At 44.1% G+C, this 23314-nt stretch overlaps 1 protein-coding gene across 4 annotated transcripts in view; it reads left to right on the top strand.

Moving 5' to 3' along the window:
* LOC122130407 (calcipressin-2-like) overlaps positions 1–23314 on the top strand; it is a 34324-nt gene that overhangs the window by 6560 nt on the left and 4450 nt on the right. The window contains exons 2-5 of one of the 4 annotated variants that reach the window (XM_042705141.1): positions 6225–6398; positions 10221–10392; positions 16419–16505; positions 20232–20303. In XM_042705141.1, coding sequence (XP_042561075.1) covers positions 6225–6398; positions 10221–10392; positions 16419–16505; positions 20232–20284 — 486 coding nt within the window. In that variant the 3' untranslated portion in view covers positions 20285–20303. The remainder of the gene's footprint in view (positions 1–6224; positions 6399–10220; positions 10393–16418; positions 16506–20231; positions 20304–23314) is intronic. The other 3 variants (XM_042705139.1, XM_042705142.1, XM_042705140.1) reach the window with 3 other exon arrangements.

Below are 23314 nucleotides of genomic sequence, written 5' to 3'. Positions count from 1 at the left end.
GTCCTTCTCCCTTGTTTCTTCCTCTTTCTTTTTTCTTCCCTTCCCCACTTCCCCGCTCACAGAAATATGTTTTAGACTGACTCAACACACCATGATAACCGAACAAGAGAGAAAAATATGCTAGAGAGAGACAGAGAACGGAAGAGTGAGAAAGAAGTAGAGAGAGCAAGTGGAATGGGAAGCATCTCTCATCTAGTCTTATCCCATCCACTCGGTCTCTCTGACCCTGTCTGTGGAATTCTCTGATTTGCGAGCTTGGCGCCCCATGCTTAATGAGAGGTTCCATTAGAGAACCGACTGTTCCCACTCTCTGCCCTCACTGCAGAACACTGATAACACGCTTCAAAAGCTCGCTGCAAAGGTCACGCCGAGTAATTTAGAGGTTTATTTCTCTTTGGAGGAGTGTGTGTGTGTGTGTGTGTGTCTGTGGCTGTGTGTGCTCGTCTATGTGTGTCTGGGGAGTTGAAATATTAGGATTATTTAATAACTACCACGGCTCTCTCCGCCCCCCTACAAAAACCCAGAGAACACAAGAGACAGCTGTGGTGCGACAGGAATGTCCACCGAAGAAAAAAAAAAGGAAGAAAAAAAAACGAGAGCAAGAGGGAGATGTTTTCATTTATCTATCCCATCTCTGACAGCGGCATGAGAAAGCTGAGGAGGGACAGGAAGGCGTGCTTGACAATCATCAGGGACGTTTGGACCTGTAGGAATGTTCTAGCAAAGGGCAGCCTTTGTGCTTCATGTTCCATCTGAGCTGATTACCTTTGCTTGTTGGCTGATGGGTTTTGTAGTTTTTTCATCTCTTGTTGTGTTTTGTTCCTTTTGAGGGCTATTCGATGGACAGCTCTTTACCTACTTTGCCTAAGGTAAGGTCCACGCTGTATTCTACAGCTAGTGAATACATTATTCACAATAACAGCCTCAGTGAACTGCCTTTGGTTAAAGCCGCTGCATTTGGGATGTGCAGTGATGAATGATGGTGGATGAGGCCACAGTGGAAGGCAGTGGCATCCAGCAAGGTCTCCGCGAAGACCTTTCCTCATTAATATCTGGACAATTGACTTGCACACACACACACAGACACAAATCCTCAGAACACACATAGACTTTCTTTCCATCCACCTCCCTCCATCTCTCTCTCTCTCTCTCTCTGTCAACGGCCATGAAACACTCTCCGTGTCAATACAGCACAAGTTTTCCATTCCTCAGCTTCCAGCAGACAAAACAAGCTTGGAGAAAGGCTTTTAAAAATGTGCAAACCACGCCGCCCTCCTGCCTGCCAAATCACCATGCTTTAGCTCACTGTCCCAGTGTTTTAAACACGTCTGATTAAGATGACCTGGAGGAACAGTCCAACTACGATGACACCATCTGGGCCATGCCTCAAGCCCAAGAATCAATTTAATACAGTTCAGTTTAATTTAGTTTGATTCTTTTCCATTCTGTTCTGTCTGAATCTGTCAATTCATGTCAGTTCAATTCATTTAATTCTATTCAATTGAATTAAAGTCAGTTCAGTTCAGGTTCATTTCAGGTCAGTTATACTCATGTACATTAGTTAAAAAGTACTATAGTACTTCCAACCAGCTTTGTGCAAGTGAGTTAGCTTCACATAAACCCCCTTCCCCAGCGCCCTTCCACGACAGTTTTATAGTGGAAAAAATATGGTGACTCAGGCATCGATGCCTGAAGTTGGAGTGTCTGCTAGCTGTTTTAGTGTCGACACATCCGCACAATTAGAGCAGAGGAAAGGTCAGGTGAGTCAGAGCCCATCAGAGTCTATGAGGCTGCCCTTCAAAGCGTTCTTATATACGTGTGTGAGTATACTGTATACATATTATTTTATATAATGTATTGATTTTCATCTTGCTACTGCATGGTGGTGTATGTGAGCGTTGATATTTATAGCTCTGAAATAGTTGATTGGGGGCACAGCGTCATAGATGCGTAAACTCTAAGAGTCTTCCAATAGGAGGGAGGGAGCTATGACGTGAAATTGTCACGCTGCTGTGGCGTCTCTGTGCTGAGCAAACTGGGACTTGGTTTGAGGTTTGTTTCCCAGATTTAGGATATAGGGTTACTGCAGACTCGTTTCCTCCCTTTTGAGTGTGCGTTTGTGTGTGTGTTTATGTTGAGTAACTGGGTGTGTGTGCGTGCATGCATGTGTGTGTGTGTGTGTGTGTGTGACATGCACGTGGAATGAGTGTGCACGTGTGCAGGCAAGTTTGTGTGATTGGGTGTAAGTGTATATGTTGGGTGTAAGTGTGTATATGAGTGGAACTGTGTGCGTCAGATTCAGCTATGTGAGTGTGTGTACGCCCCTGCCTGCTGCTTGTGTGCATTTATGATTCTGCTCAGGACCCTTTCTTTGCGCCACACACACACACACACACACACACACACACACACACACACACACACACACACAGCAAAATTTGGGTCCTAATGAAATCTGCTATTTACCTAACTCAGCTTTCACTGGGTCTTCAGAAAGAGAGAGTGGAGGGTATTTTTTAGAAAGCTATTCTGCTTCCATCCACCTTCTCTTTATTTCTGCCTCGATCAAAGCTGTCCATATTTGTGAGGAATGCAACTATTTTCTCCACAAATAGACAATTCTCAAATGCCCTGGGAAGAACAACTCCAGAGAGAGTGAGAGATAGAGAGATAGAGAGAGAGCAATGCAGAAGGAGAAGATGGAGAAGTGATGGAACAAAGAGATTGAAAGGAAGAGAGAAGGGGAAGGGGGAGGAAGAGAGGAGAGATTTAAAGAGAGGGAGCCTTCTTTTTCTGCAAAGTGTAACCCATAGCAATAGAATCAACATGAGATCACAGCAGCCAGTTTGATTCAGGCCAACCAAAGGCTGCTTTATTAAGGGTCTGCTATTGATTTCTTTGTCAGGTTTAATGTTCGAAGCATTCCATTGCTAAGTCAGCACCCTGCCCTGCGACCTCTGGTTTACATCACTGATTAATGGGAGGAATACAGCATTCTCAGTCTCCTATTTGTTGTGATCCATCATATGTACAGAGAAACCTCACAGCAGCATGTAGGATGAAAAATAGAATAATGAATTAGGATGCATCGTTGTAGTCTTCAGCCAAGGGTTGGTATAGTAAACTGTAGGCCGTTCTTATATGTAGATGCACGTTATAGAATTACTTTAAGCATACAGACACATCTAATATTGGAAGTGTCTATGTATATAGTGAATGTCAATTTCAAAAGCTTTATTGGTATGACCAACTCCAGTCATTGTATTGCTAAAGCATTCATTCATTATTCTGTTTTTCATCCTAAACTGCTGCTCTGTGGCCACGTACATTATTGGAGACAAGCAATACATAATTTGGTCAGATTTTTGGACAAGATGGACCAGTTATCAGTAAGTCCGTGTCCATGAAGTGAAAGGCTAAAGAATGGTGCGGGATTCTCAGAAAGTCACTCTGGCACTTTCCCACGCGTCTGGAGTCATTCGGGCCACGGCCCCAGACCTCAGAAGAAAGTGCTGAGTCAGGCTCCTTGAAGGAAGGCGAAGTGAGGGGGGGGACAGAGCGCAGGAGTAAAACTCCAAGTCATTTCACCACGACCCAAGCTGCTGAGTCATGCCTCAGAGCCAGGTCTGTCACCCGAACACAGAGCTCCACACACACCAGCTGTGAGACTGAGATGAATGTGTGGGTGGTGTTGTGTGTCTGTGTGTGTGTCTGTGTGTGTGTGTGTGTGTGTGTGTGTGTGTGTGTGTGTGTTGTGTGTGTGTGTGTGTGTGTGTGTGTGTGTGTGGGTGGGTGGGTGTGCATACAAGTGTACGTGCATGTATGCTAGTACGGTCGTCACCTGAACACACATTTCCACATCAGCATAAAATCTGGCTATTGTCTCCTAGTAGAGAGAAAGGGGGCAGCACAGAACAGTGTGTGTGTGTGTGTGTGTGTGTGTGTGTGTGTGTGTGTGTGTGTGTGTGTGTGCACCCATGTGAAGCCAGTCTGTGACAGTGTCAGGCCAGCCAGGGCAGTCTCTGCACAGAGGTGCCAAACCCCACTCCGCAGGGAATGGATCCGACTCACCAAACAGAACAGAACAGTGCTGGCAAGAACCTTTTGTTTCAGGTACCATTTTAACACTGGAGGAGCAAGGGCCTAGCAAGTCCAAGGTCATGGAGTTAAGTCTTTGCTGCAATACAAGTGCAGATGAAATGGTTCCTGTAAAACGGGATGCATTTGCTTCCTGGTACTTCCGTAGGAAGATACGAGGCTCCTTTCCGTTAGACCATTTGACTCTAAGAGAGTTAAGCTGTCAGTCCCAGTGGAATTTGACTATCCAGGGTAAACCTGCAAATGCGGAAAAAAAACACTCACAACCCTCCTTGTGCCAAAAGCCTTTTATCTCCATAAATGGGTCAGTGGACTGTTGAGGCCAAATGTAGATGCACGTTGGCCAGGAATGGATTTGTCCATCCGAAAGGGCCGTGTTATGACGTGTTATGATCTTATCTATTTATTTTGCATTCCTGGTTTTATTTGAACTCCGCCACTCATTCCAGCACTTTCCTCTTATAAAAGAATGGTGGGGGTTCTATTTTTAGCTCCTTGACAATTATATCAAGTTACTGGATCAGGTCTGCTCATATGTCAGCATCAACTGAGTCAACTTTCACCATTTCCAAGTAACCCAGTGGTTTCAACTCTAGCTGTGTTTATATGAAGGTTTATCTGTCAAGACTTTTATCATTTAGAATTTACGATGCCATTTCTCAACCAGTTTTGACAAAAAAAAAGCACAGTTCATTGAATTAACTTTACATCTAAAATAACTTGTGAAGCAGCAGTCCCTGGTTAATGAATGGGATCCCCACAGATGTGGCGGTTTATACGAAATCCCACGCTTTCCTGTTTACAAACAGAATCTAATCACTTTAAAGTCATCGGATTTCTTCACGACTCCTCCAGATGGTCTTTTTTTATTTGATAATGACAAGTGATTTGTGTAACACGACGTACATACAGAGCTAGGAGTAAACGGTGAAATTGAATTTCCAAATTCATGTCCGACATTAAATAATGAAATCTGGAAGAGGTGCATCCGCAGGTAGATCAGCTCAAGATATGAGTCATTGTGCCAGGGATTAGGAATCCGCAATGGAGCCACTCAGTATCCGGAGGTCATTGAGTTGAAATCTCATTATCAATGATCACCTCATCTCAGAGGTAGACCTCAGTAAATGTGTAATCCTCAGGTGAAAGGACAGTCTGTCTGAGCAGCTTCCCTGTTTAAGGAAATGCTCAATAGGTGGCAATGCCCTGGTGAAATAAAACAGGACTGAAATGTGTTTATGCAAATGTTTTCTGTGTGTATGTTTTTGTGTAGACACTAATTTGCGCCTGTGTGTATAGGGGGGTGCAGGGTGGCAGTGGGGTTGCATGTGCGTGTATGTATGTGTGTGTATGTGTGTGTGTGTGTGTGTGTGTGTGTGTATGTGTGTTGGTGTGTATGTGTGTGTGTGTGTGTGTGTGTGTGAGTTAGTTTAAAGATAAGACACCTTTCTGTAGCTCTTCAGTCGTGCAGGAAATGAATGATGTGCATCAGGCCTGATATGCACTCCCATGCCTTGACTTGCCCCCTATGAGCTCCATAGTCTCTGTTCAGACCACACCACAGGGTCCCATCAGCGTGCAATAGTATGGCCGTCTCCCTACCAGATAGTATCTCACTATAGTGGGATGATATCTAAGCATGTTTATTGAAGGAAATAGTTCCATGGTACCAGACTGTAATAAGTCAGAGAAGGTAGTATATCAAATGACCTCCAATGCTAATTAATATTATTTTACCCAAAGTTCCCATGACCGAAAAATTATATGTTTATGCATTGTGCTTTGGCAGCTGGTCAATCCGATGTAAATTGAAAGAGATTTTTCCCATTTTATGTTCTTCCCTGAGTATTAAACTGGGGGGAGGGGCTGAGTGTTCCTCGTGTGATTGCTTCTACCATGACTATCTCATAATGGGTGAATAGCCTCCTGCTGAACACAGTCAGCCCAGCCTAACCCCAGAGTTTTACCCTCGTTGCCAAGGTATCATTTCTAATATGATTGTCATACTGTTCTTTGTCTGTTGCAGGAAATTGTCATCTCCCACCATCAGGATTATAGTATAATGTTGATAAAGTGAATTTATAATCCTCCCCCCCCCTCTTCTCTTTGCGTATGGTCCATCACAGGAGATGTTCGAGACCCTGTTCCTGGTGTATGACCACAACGCCACCTTCCAGCTGTTCAAGAGTTTCCGGCGTGTGCGCATCAACTTCAGCAGCCCCAAAGCGGCAGCCAGCGCCAGGATAGAGCTGCATGAAACGCCCTTCAGGGGCAAGAAGCTCAAGCTCTACTTCGCCCAGGTGAGGCACCCTCCTAAAACACAGAGTAATGCCTAGAACTAGAACTTCTTGAGTAATTCCTTCCACTACAAGAACTTTATTTAGCATACACTATAAGACATTAAAAGAGGTGTCCCCATTGGTTTTTAAAATAAGTTCCATGTAAAATTGAGGGGCAAAGGTATCCTCACAGCATCGTGAACTTATGTCATGCAATTGATTAAACGCATAGTACCTTAGCACGGGCACAGTGTAGGATTCTACTCAGAAATAAGTTACCACAGCTGAAAACAAAAACTTAGTTGCGAAAGAATCAGCATCCACTCGACAAATAACCCATTTTCATCCTTTTTTAGTTGAACTTTAAAAAGTATTTGCTGAATGACCTTTGATCCAATAAATAAATCTATGCAGAGAATTAAACTTTGTCATTGCTAATACAGTTATATCTACTTTCTAAACCCAAACCATCAATACCTATAACAATTTAATAGTACATAACACTGATGTATTTTTATTGATGAGGCTGAACCATCATATAAGTTATATAATAAATATATAAGGGGGTGATCTAGTGGTGCATGTAAGCCAGCCGAAATTTTAGAGTAATATTTCAGTTTGGACCATTAGTATGAGGAGTGGGACTACACAGAGTTTATGTAGCTGGAGGCTCTCAGTGGACTGAGACAAGGCACTCGCTCAGATAGTTTGGCACACAGAGAGAGAGAGAGAGAGAGAGAGAGAGAGAGAGAGAGAGAGTGAGTTTGAGAGAGAGAGAGAGTTGGCATCAAGAAGCGCCTGTCTGACGCACTCCTCTCCAGTCTGCACTCAGTACTAATGAGGGGGAGGGTATAGGAGACGTGTACGTGTCTCACTCTGGCATTGCATTAATTACATGTCTATCCATCCAGACAGGCAGACAGACAGATTGCATTCAAAAGTTTGGACTCCCCTGGTCAAGATTTCTGTTAAGTTAAAGAGTAAAAGATGACCTGTTTTCCAAAAGGCACAAGGATGACCCATTTCTTGTAAGCAAGCAAGATTACTTTTTTATTTCCGTCTTTTTATAGTTTCAAAATAATAAAAAAGGAAAAGTTCTGTGAGATTCTTGGGCCGTCTTGCATGCACGGCTCTTTTGAGGTCTATCCACTGATTTTCAATGATGAGGTTCGGGGGGCTGTGAGAAACATGGCAAAACCTTCAGCTTGTGCCTCTTGAGGTAGTCCATTGTGGATTTTGAGGTTTTGGATCATTATCCTGAAGCCATCCTCTTTTAATCGGTGTGGTTACTTAAATACCAGCGAATTCTGGAAGCATTCTTCCCTCTACCAGTGTAATGTTCCCTGCTCCACTGGCTGCAACACAAGCCCAGAGTATGATCGATCCACCCCTGTGCTTAACAGTTAGAGGTGTTCTTTTCATCAAATTCTGCACTCTTTTTTTTTCAAACATACCTTTGCTTATTTCGGCCCAAAAACTTCTAATTCAACTTCATCAGTCCACAAGACTTGTTTGCAAAATGCATCACGCTTGTTTAGATGTTCCTTTGCAGACTTCTGACACTGAATTTTGTGGTGAGGACGCAGGAAAGGTGTTCTCCTGATGACGTCCTTGAAGGTAGACAGACAGTAGAACAGCGTACAACTACTCCAGAGTCGGCCAAATCTTCCTGAAGGTCTTTTGAGCAGTTCTCTCTGAAAGGTTTCTCGGTCTTCCAGACCTTAACTTGACCTCCACCGTTACGGTTAATGGCCTTTTTCCTAATTACATTGCAAACTGATGAAACTGCTACCTGAAAATGATTAGCTGTCTTTCTTATAGTCTTCTCCTGCTTTAGGGGGGCATCAATTATTTTAGAGTTCTGGACAGCATCTGGAGGAGCCCATGGTTGCTGATTGTTGGGACAAGGTTTTAGGGGACAGGATATTTCTAAAGCTTTGAAATTTGCATCACCTGGCCTTTCCTAATGATGATTGTGAACAAGCCATAGCCTGAACAAGCTATTTAAGGTCTTAGAGATCTTGGTAAAAGTCATCCGAGAGCTCAAATCTCGTGGGGTGCCCAAACCTGCATGGTGCTCCTTTTCCTTTTTTTACTCTGAAATTGTACAAAACAAAAATAATCCTCTAATCTTGCTTAAAATGTTGAATAGAATGTCTCATCTTTAACTTTATACCTTTTGGAGATCAGTTCATCCTCTACTCACTTAACTATCCACAGTAACAGAACTTTCTGAACAGAGGTGCCCAAACTTTTGCATGCCACTGTACACTTTCTGAGCAGTCTTTTCCCTCTCTCTCATACACACAAACACACACACACGGCAAACCGCAGGAAAAAATAAACACCTAACATCACTGACAAAAACAGCAGACCCAGTCCTTTGATGGTTAGCGTGCGCTCTCAGACACAAACACACAGCAAAGAACACCGAGACAAAAGAGGGACGCTGTGAATGGCCCCCATCATCAATCCTCTTTATACATGACTCAAGATGTCACACAAAGCAGAGCAGAGAGTACATCACAGGAACAATTCTAGCCACAAGGAGTGTGTATGGGAGTGTGTGTGTTTGGGGGGGGGGGGGAGAGAAAGGAAAGAAGACAAATGAGATAGGAGATAAGAAAGAAAAAAAACAGATAAGATAGAGATTGTGGGAGAACTAATTCTGGTGTACAGTATGGTCACAGCAGACTGGTTCAATTGTGCCCCTCACCCCCCTCCCATCAGAGTGGAGGGGTAGTCAGGGTCACTAGCTCTCCAGATCAGCCCTGGAAGACAGATTAACCACGGCTCAGAAATGCATGGAGAGATAGATGGATGCTGAACGAGAGAGAGAGATTGATGCTGATTGAAGCTAGCACAAGAGAGAGCAATATCTAAAGAGAGGGAAAGAGGACATAGATTCATGTTGCACACTGCTAAGAGGGACAAGAGTGAGAAGAGATACAGAAAGAGAGAGACGGATGGATGTTTCAGAGAGAGAGAGACATAGAGAGTAAGAAAGGCTTCAGAGGGTGAAGGCTGTAGGCTTTGTATATGAGAGAGTTGGATTATCTGGAGTAGGGCTGGATTGAGGCAGCTCTTACTGGTCTGGTCTGAGCACCTCCTCAAAGCGACAGGCCTCACCCCCACACTGACTCCAGTGGTGCACAGCAGGGGGCCCAGGGCCCTCGTCCCCAGTACCTCAAGGAGCTTCACATCACCTCCATCTCCATCGGAAATGATGCACTGATCTGATGAAACTGATCTCAACTATAGTGTCAGGACTATGAACTCTTCAAACAGTAGTCTACTGGGATCTAGTGTCTCAGGGGGGCATGTATTTTACATGTATTTTAAATGAAATGGTATTTACTTACATTGTCTTATTTACCTGTCTACCAAATCAAATCAAATCAAATCAAACTTTATTTGTACGGCGCATTTCATACAAGGAAGTAACACAATGCGCCTCACAGTAGGAAAGAAAAGGGGGGGGGGGGGGGGGGTTTACAAACACTTGTTAAAAAAAAAAAAACACAGATTTTCAAGAGATAAATAAATAAAATAAAATAAACGTACTAACTGCACTGGCACCGTAAAGGACTACTCAGCACGGTCATCGTCAAACTACTACCAGTAGTCACAACATCTTTTACCCAGAGATTGTTATAGCATGTCAGGAACACAAAGAGTTAAAAATGTGTCAAATAATGGTTCTTAATATTTTTTTCTTTCTAAAGAATGAATTGTATTACTTTTGTTAAATTATGGTATGATTTAATGGCATGTAAAATACATGAGTTGAGATAAATAATGCACCACGTTGATTCCATGGCGATAATGTTTATTTCCTGTCAGGTCCAAAACCCTGTCTCCGATGGTGACAACCTGCATCTGGCTCCGCCCCAGCCCTCCAAGCAGTTCCTCATCTCTCCACCCGGATCCCCTCCCATTGGCTGGGAACAGATCGACGAGGCCACGCCCGTCATCAACTACGACCTCCTGTACGCCGTCGCCAAACTGGGCCCAGGTGAGAGACTTACTGTCCAAACAAACACACTGTGACGAACACACATACACATACACACACACACACACACACACACACACACGCATTGTCTCTCTCCCACACACATTCACACACACACACATGCACATACATGCACATACACACACACTTAAGCATTAAGTTAGGAAAAGCAATCATCACAAACCATTCTAATCCAATCTGTATCCAATCTGTATTTGCTCCTATCATGCAGTCGTATAACACATATATATCCTCTAGTGGGAACGCTACGGACCCCCCTCCATAACCCCATTATTTACAACTGTGGCATATAGTCCAGTGCAGAGTAATTATGTCACCTCCCCGAGCCTCAGCGCCCCCCCCCCCCCCCCCCCCCCAATCAGAAGCTAAACTGTCAGACCAGGTGTCAGATGTCCTCAACCTTCAACCGCACAATGAGTGACACAATGACCTCATCACTCGAAACGTTCCAAGTGGACATTTAATCAGCTCCGATTGCTGATCGCCCTTTCGCGCTGCGTAGAGGGTGACGTCAGGCCTCTCCTGTCCGACAGCCGCAACTCACACCTGACTGACCTTCAGCGCTGTTTGTCAGAGTGTGTCAGAGAGGCGACGGACTAGCTGGATGGCCGTGTGGGGCTGTAATACACATTACAGTGGAGCTGTTCTGTTCAGTCTGCCACGACATGGTCTGCTCTGCATTTATTCCGATGTATTCATGTGTTGTTAGGTACGGTGGAGGAGATGGTTGGTGTGCTGTGGACCACCGCACGCTCACATGCACGCATACGCACACACACACTCACATGCACACACACACGCACTCACACACACACACACGCACACTCACATGCACGCTTACACACACACTCACACTCATACACACACAAACACACATACAAAACCAAACACACAAACAAACATACAAACAAACGTGCTCACTTATACAGACAGACTCTCATTTACACACACACACACACACACACGCACTCACACAAACACTCACACACACACACACACACACACACACACTCACAGACACACACAAACAAAACCACACGTGCGCCCAGTAACAACAGCCTGAGCTCATGCAGTGTCATTCCAAGGTCTTTCGGGCAGGTCACCTTTTTATAGCCGCCCCCCCCCCCCCCCCCCCCCCCCCCCCCCCGTTCAAATATTATTATGGGAAGATGGAGAGGAAGAGGAGGCAGGAGCTGGAAATATTTGGTGCTTATATTAGACAAGAAAGAAAAACACAAAGTAATGCAGTTGTTTTTAAAAATAGGACAGACATTAATGTGCCTGTTTTCTTTAGGTTGTTTCAGATTGTGTCTTCTTGTTTCCTGTCAAAGACGAGACTAATTTGTCCCTCTGTTTGAGGTTTCATAGCTGGAATCCACTGCCGCGGCCAACCCAGCAAACCCCTGTCGTTTTATGTAAGCTTAACGCTGGACTTGCACATTATTGCTTCCCAGAAACGGGCATTCTGTGAAGCATCTGCCTTTGTTTTGGCACCAGCCTAGAGAGAGTTTGAGGAGTTTTCTTCTGTTGGTCTTCTTTGTTGTCTGTGGCCTCAGGCAACAATATCCTGTACTCGTTCGAGGACACATCTGGAGATTAAGCTCATTTTGAACCTTATGCAAACAAAAACCTGAATGGGTAGCTTTTTTTATACCACAACATCAGTCGCCTAAATTGTGCAGGTTTTGGTAAAGGCTAAAAATGTCTTGGCTATCCTTCTTTTCACCAGCCTTCTCTACATCTGTCGCTGTCCTGTCACGAAACAGTAACTGCAGGGTTTCCGAACTTCTGCTTTCCAAAAAAACCACTGAGTTCTGAGCTTGCAATAGCCTATTTAGGCTCATCTCACGACTGAAAAAGGTTTGCTTTGCCAGCTAGGAGTGGGGAGATACCCCATCTTTAATTGGCTAAAAACACCTTTGTAATGACCTGAAGACATTATAGTGGTTATGAGATAATTGGAGTTCAGTCAGGTATAGTAGAACAAGGAGAGACCTAAATAGACAGTCCTGTTTTAAGACTCCAGTTGTAGGCTTGTTATAAGCAGTATACACACACTACCCTCACACCATAGACAGTCTACACGCTACAGTCTACACACCAACCCAGTACACATAGCTGGAGGGCTGTGGAGAGAATAGAGAAAACCTCTCGGGTGTCCTGTGTGTGTTCTCAGATTTTGCGCCCACACACACAACTGGCCGGTCTTATTTGCAAAGGCCCTCAACTGTGTCTGACAGCAACAGGCTAGAAATAACCACTCAGCCAAAGAGAGGCATCAACAACAGCAACATCCCCCTCTCATTAAAAAGAGCCCTGTGCGTTACCTGGTATTATCACACCGGTCAGCTATGTATTATTACAAGTGACGGCATGACCTGCGACAGTTGAGTCCCTGGACTCGTTTGCTAATCTCCACCCAAGTGCAATGTCAACTGGGCCCCCGTTTAGCTAGTGCCGTCTCCAATAAACATTGGAGGTAAGGCGGGAGGGGTGTGTGTGTGTGTGCGCGTGCGCGCGTGTGTGTGTGCGCGCACGCGCGTGTGTGTGTGTGTGTGTGGAGAGTAGGAGCACTGTGACCATTTGCTGCCGCCGGCAGGATGCAGCTGTCAGACTCCCCATCTGCTTTATGTAATCGTTTATTGCTGCGGAAATGTGTGCCAGTTGTTCGCGCTGCCTCGCTTTGAATCTCCTCACCTCGCATATTGTGTCAGTGGCATTCGGAAACAAGAGCAGTGTATCACTTGCACGCTCCGAGTTGCTGTGTTTAAGTCATGCCCTGACACACATACACACATACACACACACACACACACACACACACACACATACATACACGCACATAAATAAACACATCAGTACACCCATAAATACACCCGCCCACCTGCTTACTAGTAGCGATTAACACAGTGTTAGAGGTATTTTACCCAGAAATTGAGGTTTCTCAGAAAGTGCTTAGATTTTCTGCGATTACAACACAAGGCTCGGGTCCATCTGCTTCCTGTAGCGATCGCATCATTACTACACCCCCGCCCCCCTCCCCTCCCCTCCCAATCCTCCCTACAAGCTGGCGGTTTCTGCAGTTACACCACAATAACAAAGTGTCGCCAGAGAGTCAATGATAGAGCAGACGGAAGGTGTGTGTGTGTGTGTGTGTGTGTGTGTGTGTGTGTGTGTGTGTGTGTGTGTGAGTGTGAGTGTAAGTTTGTGCGTATGTAGACTGCATGTATCTCAGCATCTTCATCATCATCCCTATCACCTCCCATCACTCACACACACAACCACCACCACTGCATCACAAAGCAGGTCAATCAAGGAAACCTCTGCTGGGAATATTGAATGTCAAGGCTCTGTCTGCTGGCTATTAATAGCGTCGGGGGCCTGAAAGGCACCGTGGATTATGTACAGGAAGATTTGAATTATGCAACAGGCTGGCATTATGGAGCCTAAGCGCCCGCACAGCCACTGGCATCTCTTCCCCTAAATCCCATGAAAGCATCCTGGTGAATCGCAGAGCGCCTTCTTCCTCCCATCCATCTCCCTCTTTCTCCCTCTATTCCCTCTCTCTCTCTCTCTCTCTCTCTCTCTCTCTCTCGCTCTCTCTCTTCTTCTCTCATTGTCTTGGTATGAGAGGCACTCCTGAGAATCCAGTTTAGCCAGAGAGTGTTTGTTCAACCAGTCCTTTTGTCTGTTGTATATCGCCTATGAAAACTGATGCTCATATCTCTCCCTTGTGCCCTTCAATGGTCTGTGTTGAAGGGAGTGCAAAAACACCCTTATCTTCCTTTGATTAGAATAATTATTCTAATGTACTGTGTGACCCAAGCTCTTCCACGGGTCATTGGATTGGTTGAAGACTTAAAAAAAATGATGAAGTCATTCCCCATGAAAATGACATTCAATACCTATTTTCCATAATGGCCTCAAACTGAAACTTAATGAAAATAGTTTTTTTTTTAACAGGACACCTCTTTGCCTGCTTGGTTTGGAGTCAGATCTTTACTTTACTGCAATGCAGTAGACCATGAGATTATGAATTCCTCCTTCCCATGGTATGGCACTACTTTTGGCAGCGGCCAAATAGGAAATGACTGGTCATTATCTGTATATATTTTATCTCTGAGGTTTGTTTTGCAAATGGCTCTCTGATACACTTTGTTAGTATTTCAAGAGAAACTGGGTGGGGGGTGGCGGTGGTGTGGGTGAAGAAAAACAAAAAGCGGAAGAATGTTGTAATTTTCACTAGAGTTTACCGCTCATCTGCGTTATCGGCCCACTAATCAGAAGCAGACGTCTTCTCCGGGAAGTAAAAAAGAAAAACAACATTCTTCCTAAGTGCTTTTACCATTTTTAAAGTGGTATTTTTAAACACCCACTGGTGCTATTTCAGGAACCCTTAGCGTGGTTACAAGACACTTTGTTTTAGCTCTGAAGTACAGAGGTGAAGAGGCCTTGTGGATTGCCTTTAATATTGTACCCTTTTAAAATGTCCTGTTTAGATCGTTAGATCGTCGTTTAATCTAGATGTAGAGAGACCTAAGAAACGGCTGAAACCTTTAAACGTGAACTTAAAACATACCTCTTTAATCTCGCCTATCATTCTCTGTAATGTTGATGTCATCATGGTATGGATTTTCATACCTCTGAAAAATCAGTGTCAAATACAAGTGTTTGTAACCCCCAAGCACCCCCATTTTCTTCTGTGAAGCGAATTGTGTTACCTCCTGGTATGAAATTGTCAGGGATAAGACCCTCAACAGTTAGTTAGCAGGTTAAAAACACTACCCAGCATGTAAGTGAACTGGACGGTTTTCGAACGGGCCCCGACGGAGACAGACACCTTAAGTCTGTCTGACGTGCCATGCTGAAAACAAGTCCTTTTATTCAAACAATGTTTACACAGTATGACAGTCAAGACGCTGGGATGCACTTAGGATACCTTCAGCTCAGCTGAATTCTACTTCTGCTTAGCAACGAGTCATTTCACAACCCGCTCTCCCTTCTTATCTTATGTAAACATATACGTGAGGTTTCTGGGTTAACATTCTTGACTCTGCTAATTGTCTTCCAAAGTCCAATCTACATGGAGAAGCAGGGCACACAGCATTTTGGAACAAACCTTAAAACAAAAGATATTCATGATAAAATATACTAATACTTTCTTTAACAGGAATGCGCCGTATAAATAAAGTTTGATTTTGATGATTTGATTTGATTTGATTTGATTTAGAGGGTAGATCACTGGGATGAGGCAAAGGAGGTGGTGGAAAGAAGATGAAGAAAACCTTAGAGTTCAGGAGTAGTTTACATTTCATTTACATTTAGTCATTTAGCTGACGCTTTTATCCAAAGCGACTTACATATGTGCGACTTACAATGTATACACATTTTACATTTACACTGATGGCACACTGCACATCAGGAGCAATTAGGGGTTCAGTGTCTTGCTCAAGGACGCTTCGACAGGGAATCGAACTAGCAACCTTCTGATTACTAAACGACTTCTTTACCTTCTGTACCACTGTCGCCCCTATGTGTGCTATGTAGTTTTCATAATAACCCTACAAATAGAAGGGATTGCAAGAATGAAAGCAAATGATGGATGATAGATGCTGGACGAGTGTTTCAACAGTGCATAACCCCCCAAGGGTTGGCATTAGTTTATCTGAGGTAGCAATCACTGCTAGAATACACTCAAGCGCTCAAACAGCCACACACACACACACACACAGGCTAACCTGCACACATGTCTTATTCATTAAGTAGAATAGAACACATATATGTACACAGTAGTTTTCCTTTAACTGATGCACGATGCACACACATTGGAACATATATGTAACTTGTGCATACATCCATCGCGCGCACAAACACACACGCACGCACGCACGCACGCACGCACGCACGCAAACACACACACACACACACACACACACACACACACACAGGACCAGGAGGCTGACACTGGGCTTCAGATGAATTATCCTCTCCCTCTTTCATCACAGGGCCTCTCAGCTGGCTGTCAGAGTCACCTATTTATACCTCCAAGAGCCAAGCATCGCCTAGACAGAGCTGTTCCTCAGGACTTTACCGTTAGTGTGCCCACCCACACCTTCACACACATACACACACACACACACACACACACACACGCACACACACACTCACGCACACACAGACACACACTCACACACACGCACGCATGCACACATAGCTGGATCTCTTTCTTAGTACCTTATCGTTAGTGTGCCCACCCACCCCACCCCTTCACACACACACACACACACACACACACACACACACACACACACACACACACACACACTTCACACACATTCCTACGCTCAATGGAAAAACCAACACAGTCCACCCATCACTCTGTTTATGCCTCCACGACACACAGCTCTTAACATCCAGCGCCAGTCCTGAGCTTAAGTGCACGTATGTAAATGTATATACTTGGGCAAAGCACTGTGTTGTTTTCTCTTTCTCTCTCTCTCTCTCTTTCTTTCTTTCTTTTCTTTCTTTCTTTCTATCCCTCTCTCGCTCTTCCCTCAAGTGCCCGTATCCCTTTCCACCACTTTTGGGCCATGGGAGTTGGGAGAGATGGAGGGGTTGCGTAAGTGTTTTATTTAAAGAGCCGTTGCGTAACTGACAGAGCGAGATCAGACTGGTACTTTCCTCCAGTGCAGCGTGGCACCGCCACATCACTGATCTGGAGTTAGAATCGGCCCGCTGGATGCAAGCAGGAGTGGAGGCCGAGATGACCTGGGGCCAGTGGATGAAGAGTGCTGGAGTCTCACTCAATGGAAAACACTACTATGAAATGGGAAAACACCAGTATGAAGGCCTTATCAGGAACATTATGTTACTATACGCTTACTCCTGTAGTAAAATATAACTGTATAATGTTTTTACGCAAATATAAAACAACACACAAATATACAGTAACAACTAAAATATTTCTTTATTTTTTCCAAAAGTGCTGTAGCCTATACATCACAGCAAACACAAATTACAGTTTTTCTCGATTGATTACATTCAAAAACTGGAACTTATGGCACAATGACCACAACCTGTAACTCATGTGCCAACTCCCTAAACCAATTCTGCTAAACTATAAGCACAATTATGTGCTTTAGACACAAATTTCAATTGTTAACCGCACTTTCTTCAAAACACAACACACAATTATGTGCTTTAGACACAAATTTCAATTGTTAACCACACTTTCTTCAAAACACTAAACACCATCCTCTCTACTTTGCACACTTCATCAATGCCAAAACCTCCTTGTGTTCAGACAGAACACACTGCTATTCAATTGGCAAAACTTCCATTTCAAAGGCTGTTGTGCAATTTGAAATCAAAGCTTTAGCAATATGATGGCCACAGGTTAGCTCCTGGTTTGGAGAACAATTGATGGCAACATTGAAGTGAGAGGTGATCAGAAAGGCAGAGGAGTGAGAGTAAGAGGAGGAGGAGGAGGAGGAGGAGGAGGAGGAGGAAGAGGATGAAGAGAAAGAGCAAGAAGGAGAGCCATTATCTCTGATGAGATTCGGGCCACTGTGGTCAACCATATGGTCAACCATGGTTTGACCATCCAGGAGGCTGGCCAGAGGGTTCAACCAAATATAAGCCGCTTCTCAGTTGCATCCATTCTCTGGACATTCAGAAGAGGGAATAGGTAAGAAACACTACTATGACAGGAAAACACTAGTTTGAATGCCTTATCAGGAGCATAGTATTCTTGTATTTTCCATTGTACTGTATCTGTAAAATTACGTAAACAAATACAAAGTGCAACCATTGATGACCAAGACATATTCCTAAACATCAATACAGTGAGCCTAGCCACAGTGGACTGTGTTCTAAGGCGGAACACCTTGAGAATAAAGCAGGTGTACAGGGTGCCTTTTGTCAGAAACTCCGACAGTCAAACAGTTATGCTATGACTATGTGCAAGTAAGTCATATACATTTTCACAACTGATTGCGTCCTATCAGCACTGACACATTACTGTACTGTATTGTAATCCAATCCAATGTTACAGTTTTTCTCGATTGCTTACACACATGAAGCATGCCTCGTTTTCTCAAAACTCTAAACACAAATCCCTAAACCACTCACACAAAATGCAACAACATTCACAACACTGTGTAGGTGTATTTCTGATAGCACATTGTCAATATTGTCTTGAGCTAGAACAGGATGCAGTCGTTTTTTGTCCTTTTTTATTTTACATTTTTCTTTCTTTTTTTTTTTGACTGTACTGGCCTATATCCTATTGTTTGTTCTGTGCAAATCATTTACACATTCATTTGTGTTTGCTGTGATGTATAGGCTACAGCACTTTTGGAAAAAATAAAGAAATATTTTAGTTGTTACTGTATATTTGTGTGTTGTTTTATATTTGCGTAAAAACATTATACAGTTATATTTTACTACAGGAGTAAGCGTATAGTAACATAATGTTCCTGATAAGGCCTTCATACTGGTGTTTTCCCATTTCATAGTAGTGTTTTCCATTGAGCACATCAGTGTTCAATCGATGCTTAGAATGTCTACTCATATAATGGGCTGTGTTTTTCATTAGAAAACAAAGTACCCTTTTGAGGTGACATAACACTGTTTTGAAAGCAAAGTTGCCTTTTGCAGGATGTATAAAGGGTTTTGCATTTTGTGTGAGTGGTTTTGGGATTTGTGTTTAGAGTTTTGAGGAAACGAGGCATGCTTTCAAAAAATGTGTGTTAGCAATTGAGAAAAACTGTAAAGCTCACCAATCCATGATCCACCACTGTAGCCTCGCAGTAGAAGCAGCATAGACCCCACTGTGGGAGCTGTCTGTCTGAATGAGCTGTCTGTGTGTATTTATAGTCCTGTCCCTCATAGTGTAGCACATACGAGGGATTAAATGCCCTGATGGCGACACAGTGACTGCACACTACTGCACATTAGCTATGTTCATGCATGAGGAAGCGCACCACTCATTTCACCTCGACTCACTAAAATGTCATGTATACTCTGTCATGCTGTAGGTGAATTAAATATTCCAACCGCATTCCCTGTATCATATTAGTTTTCGGTTCAGGTGGAGTATATGTGTCTCTGTGTGTGTGTGTGTGTGTGTGTGTTGAAGGGGCGAGAGCAGTTATGTGTGAGTGTGTGTGTGTGTGTGTGTGTGTGTGTGTGTGTGTGTGTGGAAGGGGCGAAAGCAGTTATGTGTGTGTGTGTGTGTGTGTGTGTGTGTGTGTGTGTGTGTGTGTGTGTGTGTGTGTGTGTGTGTGTGTGTGTGTGTGTGTGTGTGTGTGTGTGTGTGTGGAAGAGGCGAAAGCAGTTATGTGTGAGTGTGTGTGGGTGTGCCTGTGTGGGTACCGCTGGCTTCTTGCCTACTATACACCTCCCTAGAGAAACTTTCCTGATTTCGTTTCCACGCTCATTTAACACTTCCCCTAATAAACTATCCAGCTAACACACACACACACACACACACACACACACGCACACACACACACACACACACACACACTTAAAGCACAGTGGCCCTATCTTGCACCTCTGCTCCATTTAATTGTTTATTGACATGACGATTTGTAAACAGGAGTGCGTTTCCATTAAGTGTGATTGTCTAATTGTCCCTCCATCAACCACCACCACTCCTCATTTAACAGTACTGAGGCCAGAGAGCTTTTATCCACACTAATTACACACATTTTTAATCTCAGCTGAGCTCCACTGAAGATTTGCCCCTGGTTTTGTTTTGTGTTGAAGCATCCGTCTTCTCATGTTGTTGTTCTTGTTGTTGTTTTTTTTTGTAGTTGTTGTTGTTGATGTTGGGGTGGATGCAGAGGCAGATGACACACGACAGTGATGGATTCAGTCATGACCAGGTCCTCATGCCCAATACCTCTTTTCTTCGCTCCAACTTGGCCCCTGAGTTAACTGGGCGGAGGTGACTCATAAATATAGTCAAGCCTCCATAAAAAGGTTGATAGATGATGAAACACACACACACACACACACACACACACACACACACACACACATATATATATACAGAGAGAGAAGGGAAGAGAGGGAGAGGTATTGTCAGCATAATTAATATCGTTACTGACAGATGTGTGGTGAACACAGCTTTGACTTTTAAAAGTATGGTAACATTGCCTACCTATGGTCAAAGGCGAAATCTATGTGTGTGTGTGTGTGTGTGTGTGTGTGTGTGTGTGTGTGTGTGTGTGTGTGTGTGTGTTTGTGTTAGTGTGTGTCTGTGCGTGCGTGTGTGTGTCTGTGCGTGCGTGCACGCATTACTTAACACATATGCATACATTCAGGTATTTTTCCATGTTCAAGCATCCATGTGTTTTCATTCTACTCTGCTCCTTTCGTTCTTTCCATCCACTCCTCTGAATGGTCTAAAGAGCTGCGGAGCCCCAGCGGCAAGTCCTATTACAGTGCTCCTGTTTACAGGCACACACCCTCAGCAGGTCTGAGCAACAACAGCGGGGCCTAATGAAAAACTTCACCTGCATCTGTGGGTGCTTAGAAGGGCCACGTGCTGCCAAGCATGGTTCACACAGAGAGTGGGGAGTGGAGGAGTGGGGAACAGGAGAAGGTTCTAGAAGCAGTAGAGAGGGATACAGAGGAGGAGCAGGAGGGGACGAGGAAAACGGTGAGCATATTATGATGGAGATGAAGCTCCAGTCTGTCAGACAGTCTGCCACACACACACACACACACACACACACACACACACACACACACACACACACAGGGAGACACTCTTCCAGACATGCTCTAATAATCCTCTCCAGTCCCCTGCCCGCAGTGCTCAGTTACAGTAGGCTGTTTGCGTGAAGTATGTTAAAAACATGAAGTTAACCTGACACGCGTGCCCAAAAGCATCTGTAAACCAGGGTCTCTATAAACAACAATACACAAGATTCCAGAGATATTACACTCTGAAGTTGGCCTGGATCATGTACTCTTGGTTGTACTAGTTCAGGCTTGGTGTTGAAGCTCTGCTGTACACAAATAGTATTGTATGTGATGTTTATAACAATTATATATAATTATATATATATATAATTCCATAGAAGAGAGAGAGAAAGAGAGAGAAAAAAAGAGAGAGAGAGATGGGGGAGAGAGGGAGGAGAGAGAGAAGGGGAACGAGAATGGGGGGCGACAGTGGTACAGGAGGTAGAGAAGTCGTTTAGTAATCAGAAGGTTGCTAGTTCGATTCCCTGTCGAAGCGTCCTTGAGCAAGACACTGAACCCCTAATTGCTCCTGATGTGCAGTGTGCCATCAGTGTAAAATGTAAAATGTGTATACATCCTTGTAAGTCGCTTTGGATAAAAGCGTCTGCTAAATGACTAAATGTAAATGTAGATGAGAAGACAGAGGGCAGAGAGAAAATATTAGGCTCACCATTGCAGAGATATGAGCATACCAGCAACCCTGGCAGACAAACACACACACACCCTCCTCATTTTCACCTCTATAACAATATATAATTGTTATAAACATCACATACAATACTTTGTGTACAGCAGAGCTTCAACACCAAACTATATATACATAAATAGAACCAGCCAGAAGCTCCAAGTCAAAGAGTGTTTGACTGACACCCAGGAGGCCCAAAGGTGACAGGTTGAGCAGAGCATATACATGGACTGGAGAGGTTTGTTTGCCGATCTCAAATCACCAGGGCTGCAGGTCTTGCGTAATGTCACTTTAATCGAATTTGAGCTATTCGAGATTGACAGTTTGGTTTTGCCTGACATGGAGACACAAGCAGTGGTACAGCGGAAGCAGTTTTGCTTTTATTACGTCAAGAAGCTGTTACACTGTAATGAATCCATGCCCATCCATGATGTTCCTTTCATTCCCGGACATGTACTGCTTACTTGCTTACTTACCTGCATAGTATGGACTTCTGAGGGGTCACCTGTGCGTACTGTTTACTTGCTTACTTACCTGCAGAGTATGGACTTCTGAGCGGTCACCTGTGCGTACTGTTTACTTGCTTACTTACCTGCAGAGTATGGACTTCTGAGCGGTCATCATCGGTGCTCATAATAATCTCCGTGGTGATGAGTGTCTCAGCACCGTGTGAAAGGGTTAAACATTTCCACTGGGGATAAGGGGACGCAGCGGAGGTTTATTTTGGGACTGTTGCTAAGGAATGCTGTATATTTGAAAAATGGAAATTCGGGGGAAAGAGGGAGGGGGGTGAAGCAGTAGGGAGAGGGAGGGAGGGAGGGAGAGAGAGAGGGAGAGATTTTGTGTGAAGTGTTTGGCCTTGCTTGAAAGAATGCGGTTAAAAATAGACATGAGTGTGTGCGTGTGTGTGTGTGTGTGTGTGTGTCACTGGGCCACTCCACTAAACTCAGATGAGAGGGAGCGAGAGAGAGAGACAACATCCATCTGTCCTCTTAAGTGATACAAGCCATCCAGGGGGGTATGATCTCTCTCTCTCTCTCTCTCTCTCTCTCTCTCTCTCTCTCTGTTCATGTGTGTGAGTTTGTTGTTCACCCTGTTTTTTTCTCCTTCTCTTTCTCTCTCTCTCTCTCTCTTTCTGTATTTTTGTGTTATTCCCTCTCTCCCTCTTTGTTGTCAACCTGCATGACAGGACTCTTCCTCTTCATCCTCCTCTCATTCATATCCTCACAAGCCAATAAACAGCAGAGGAGATGATGCGGGCCCACACGTGAACAGCATAGCAATGAGAGAGGTGATGTTGAGGATGAGGACACAGCCTGCGGGAGAGAGAGAGAGAGAGAGAGAGAGAGAGAGAGAGAGAGAGAGAGAGAGAGAAAGGAGGAATACGCACTGTTGTCATTAAAGCCCCCTTCATCCCAATTCCGTTTTGTTTTGGTCAGGCTTATAAAGCATGAATGAAAA

This window comes from Clupea harengus, unplaced genomic scaffold, assembly GCF_900700415.2.
Source record: "Clupea harengus unplaced genomic scaffold, Ch_v2.0.2, whole genome shotgun sequence".
Lineage (NCBI taxonomy): Eukaryota > Metazoa > Chordata > Actinopteri > Clupeiformes > Clupeidae > Clupea > Clupea harengus.
Note: the sequence above shows the minus strand (reverse complement) of the source record. Positions and strands in the feature narration are given on the sequence as shown.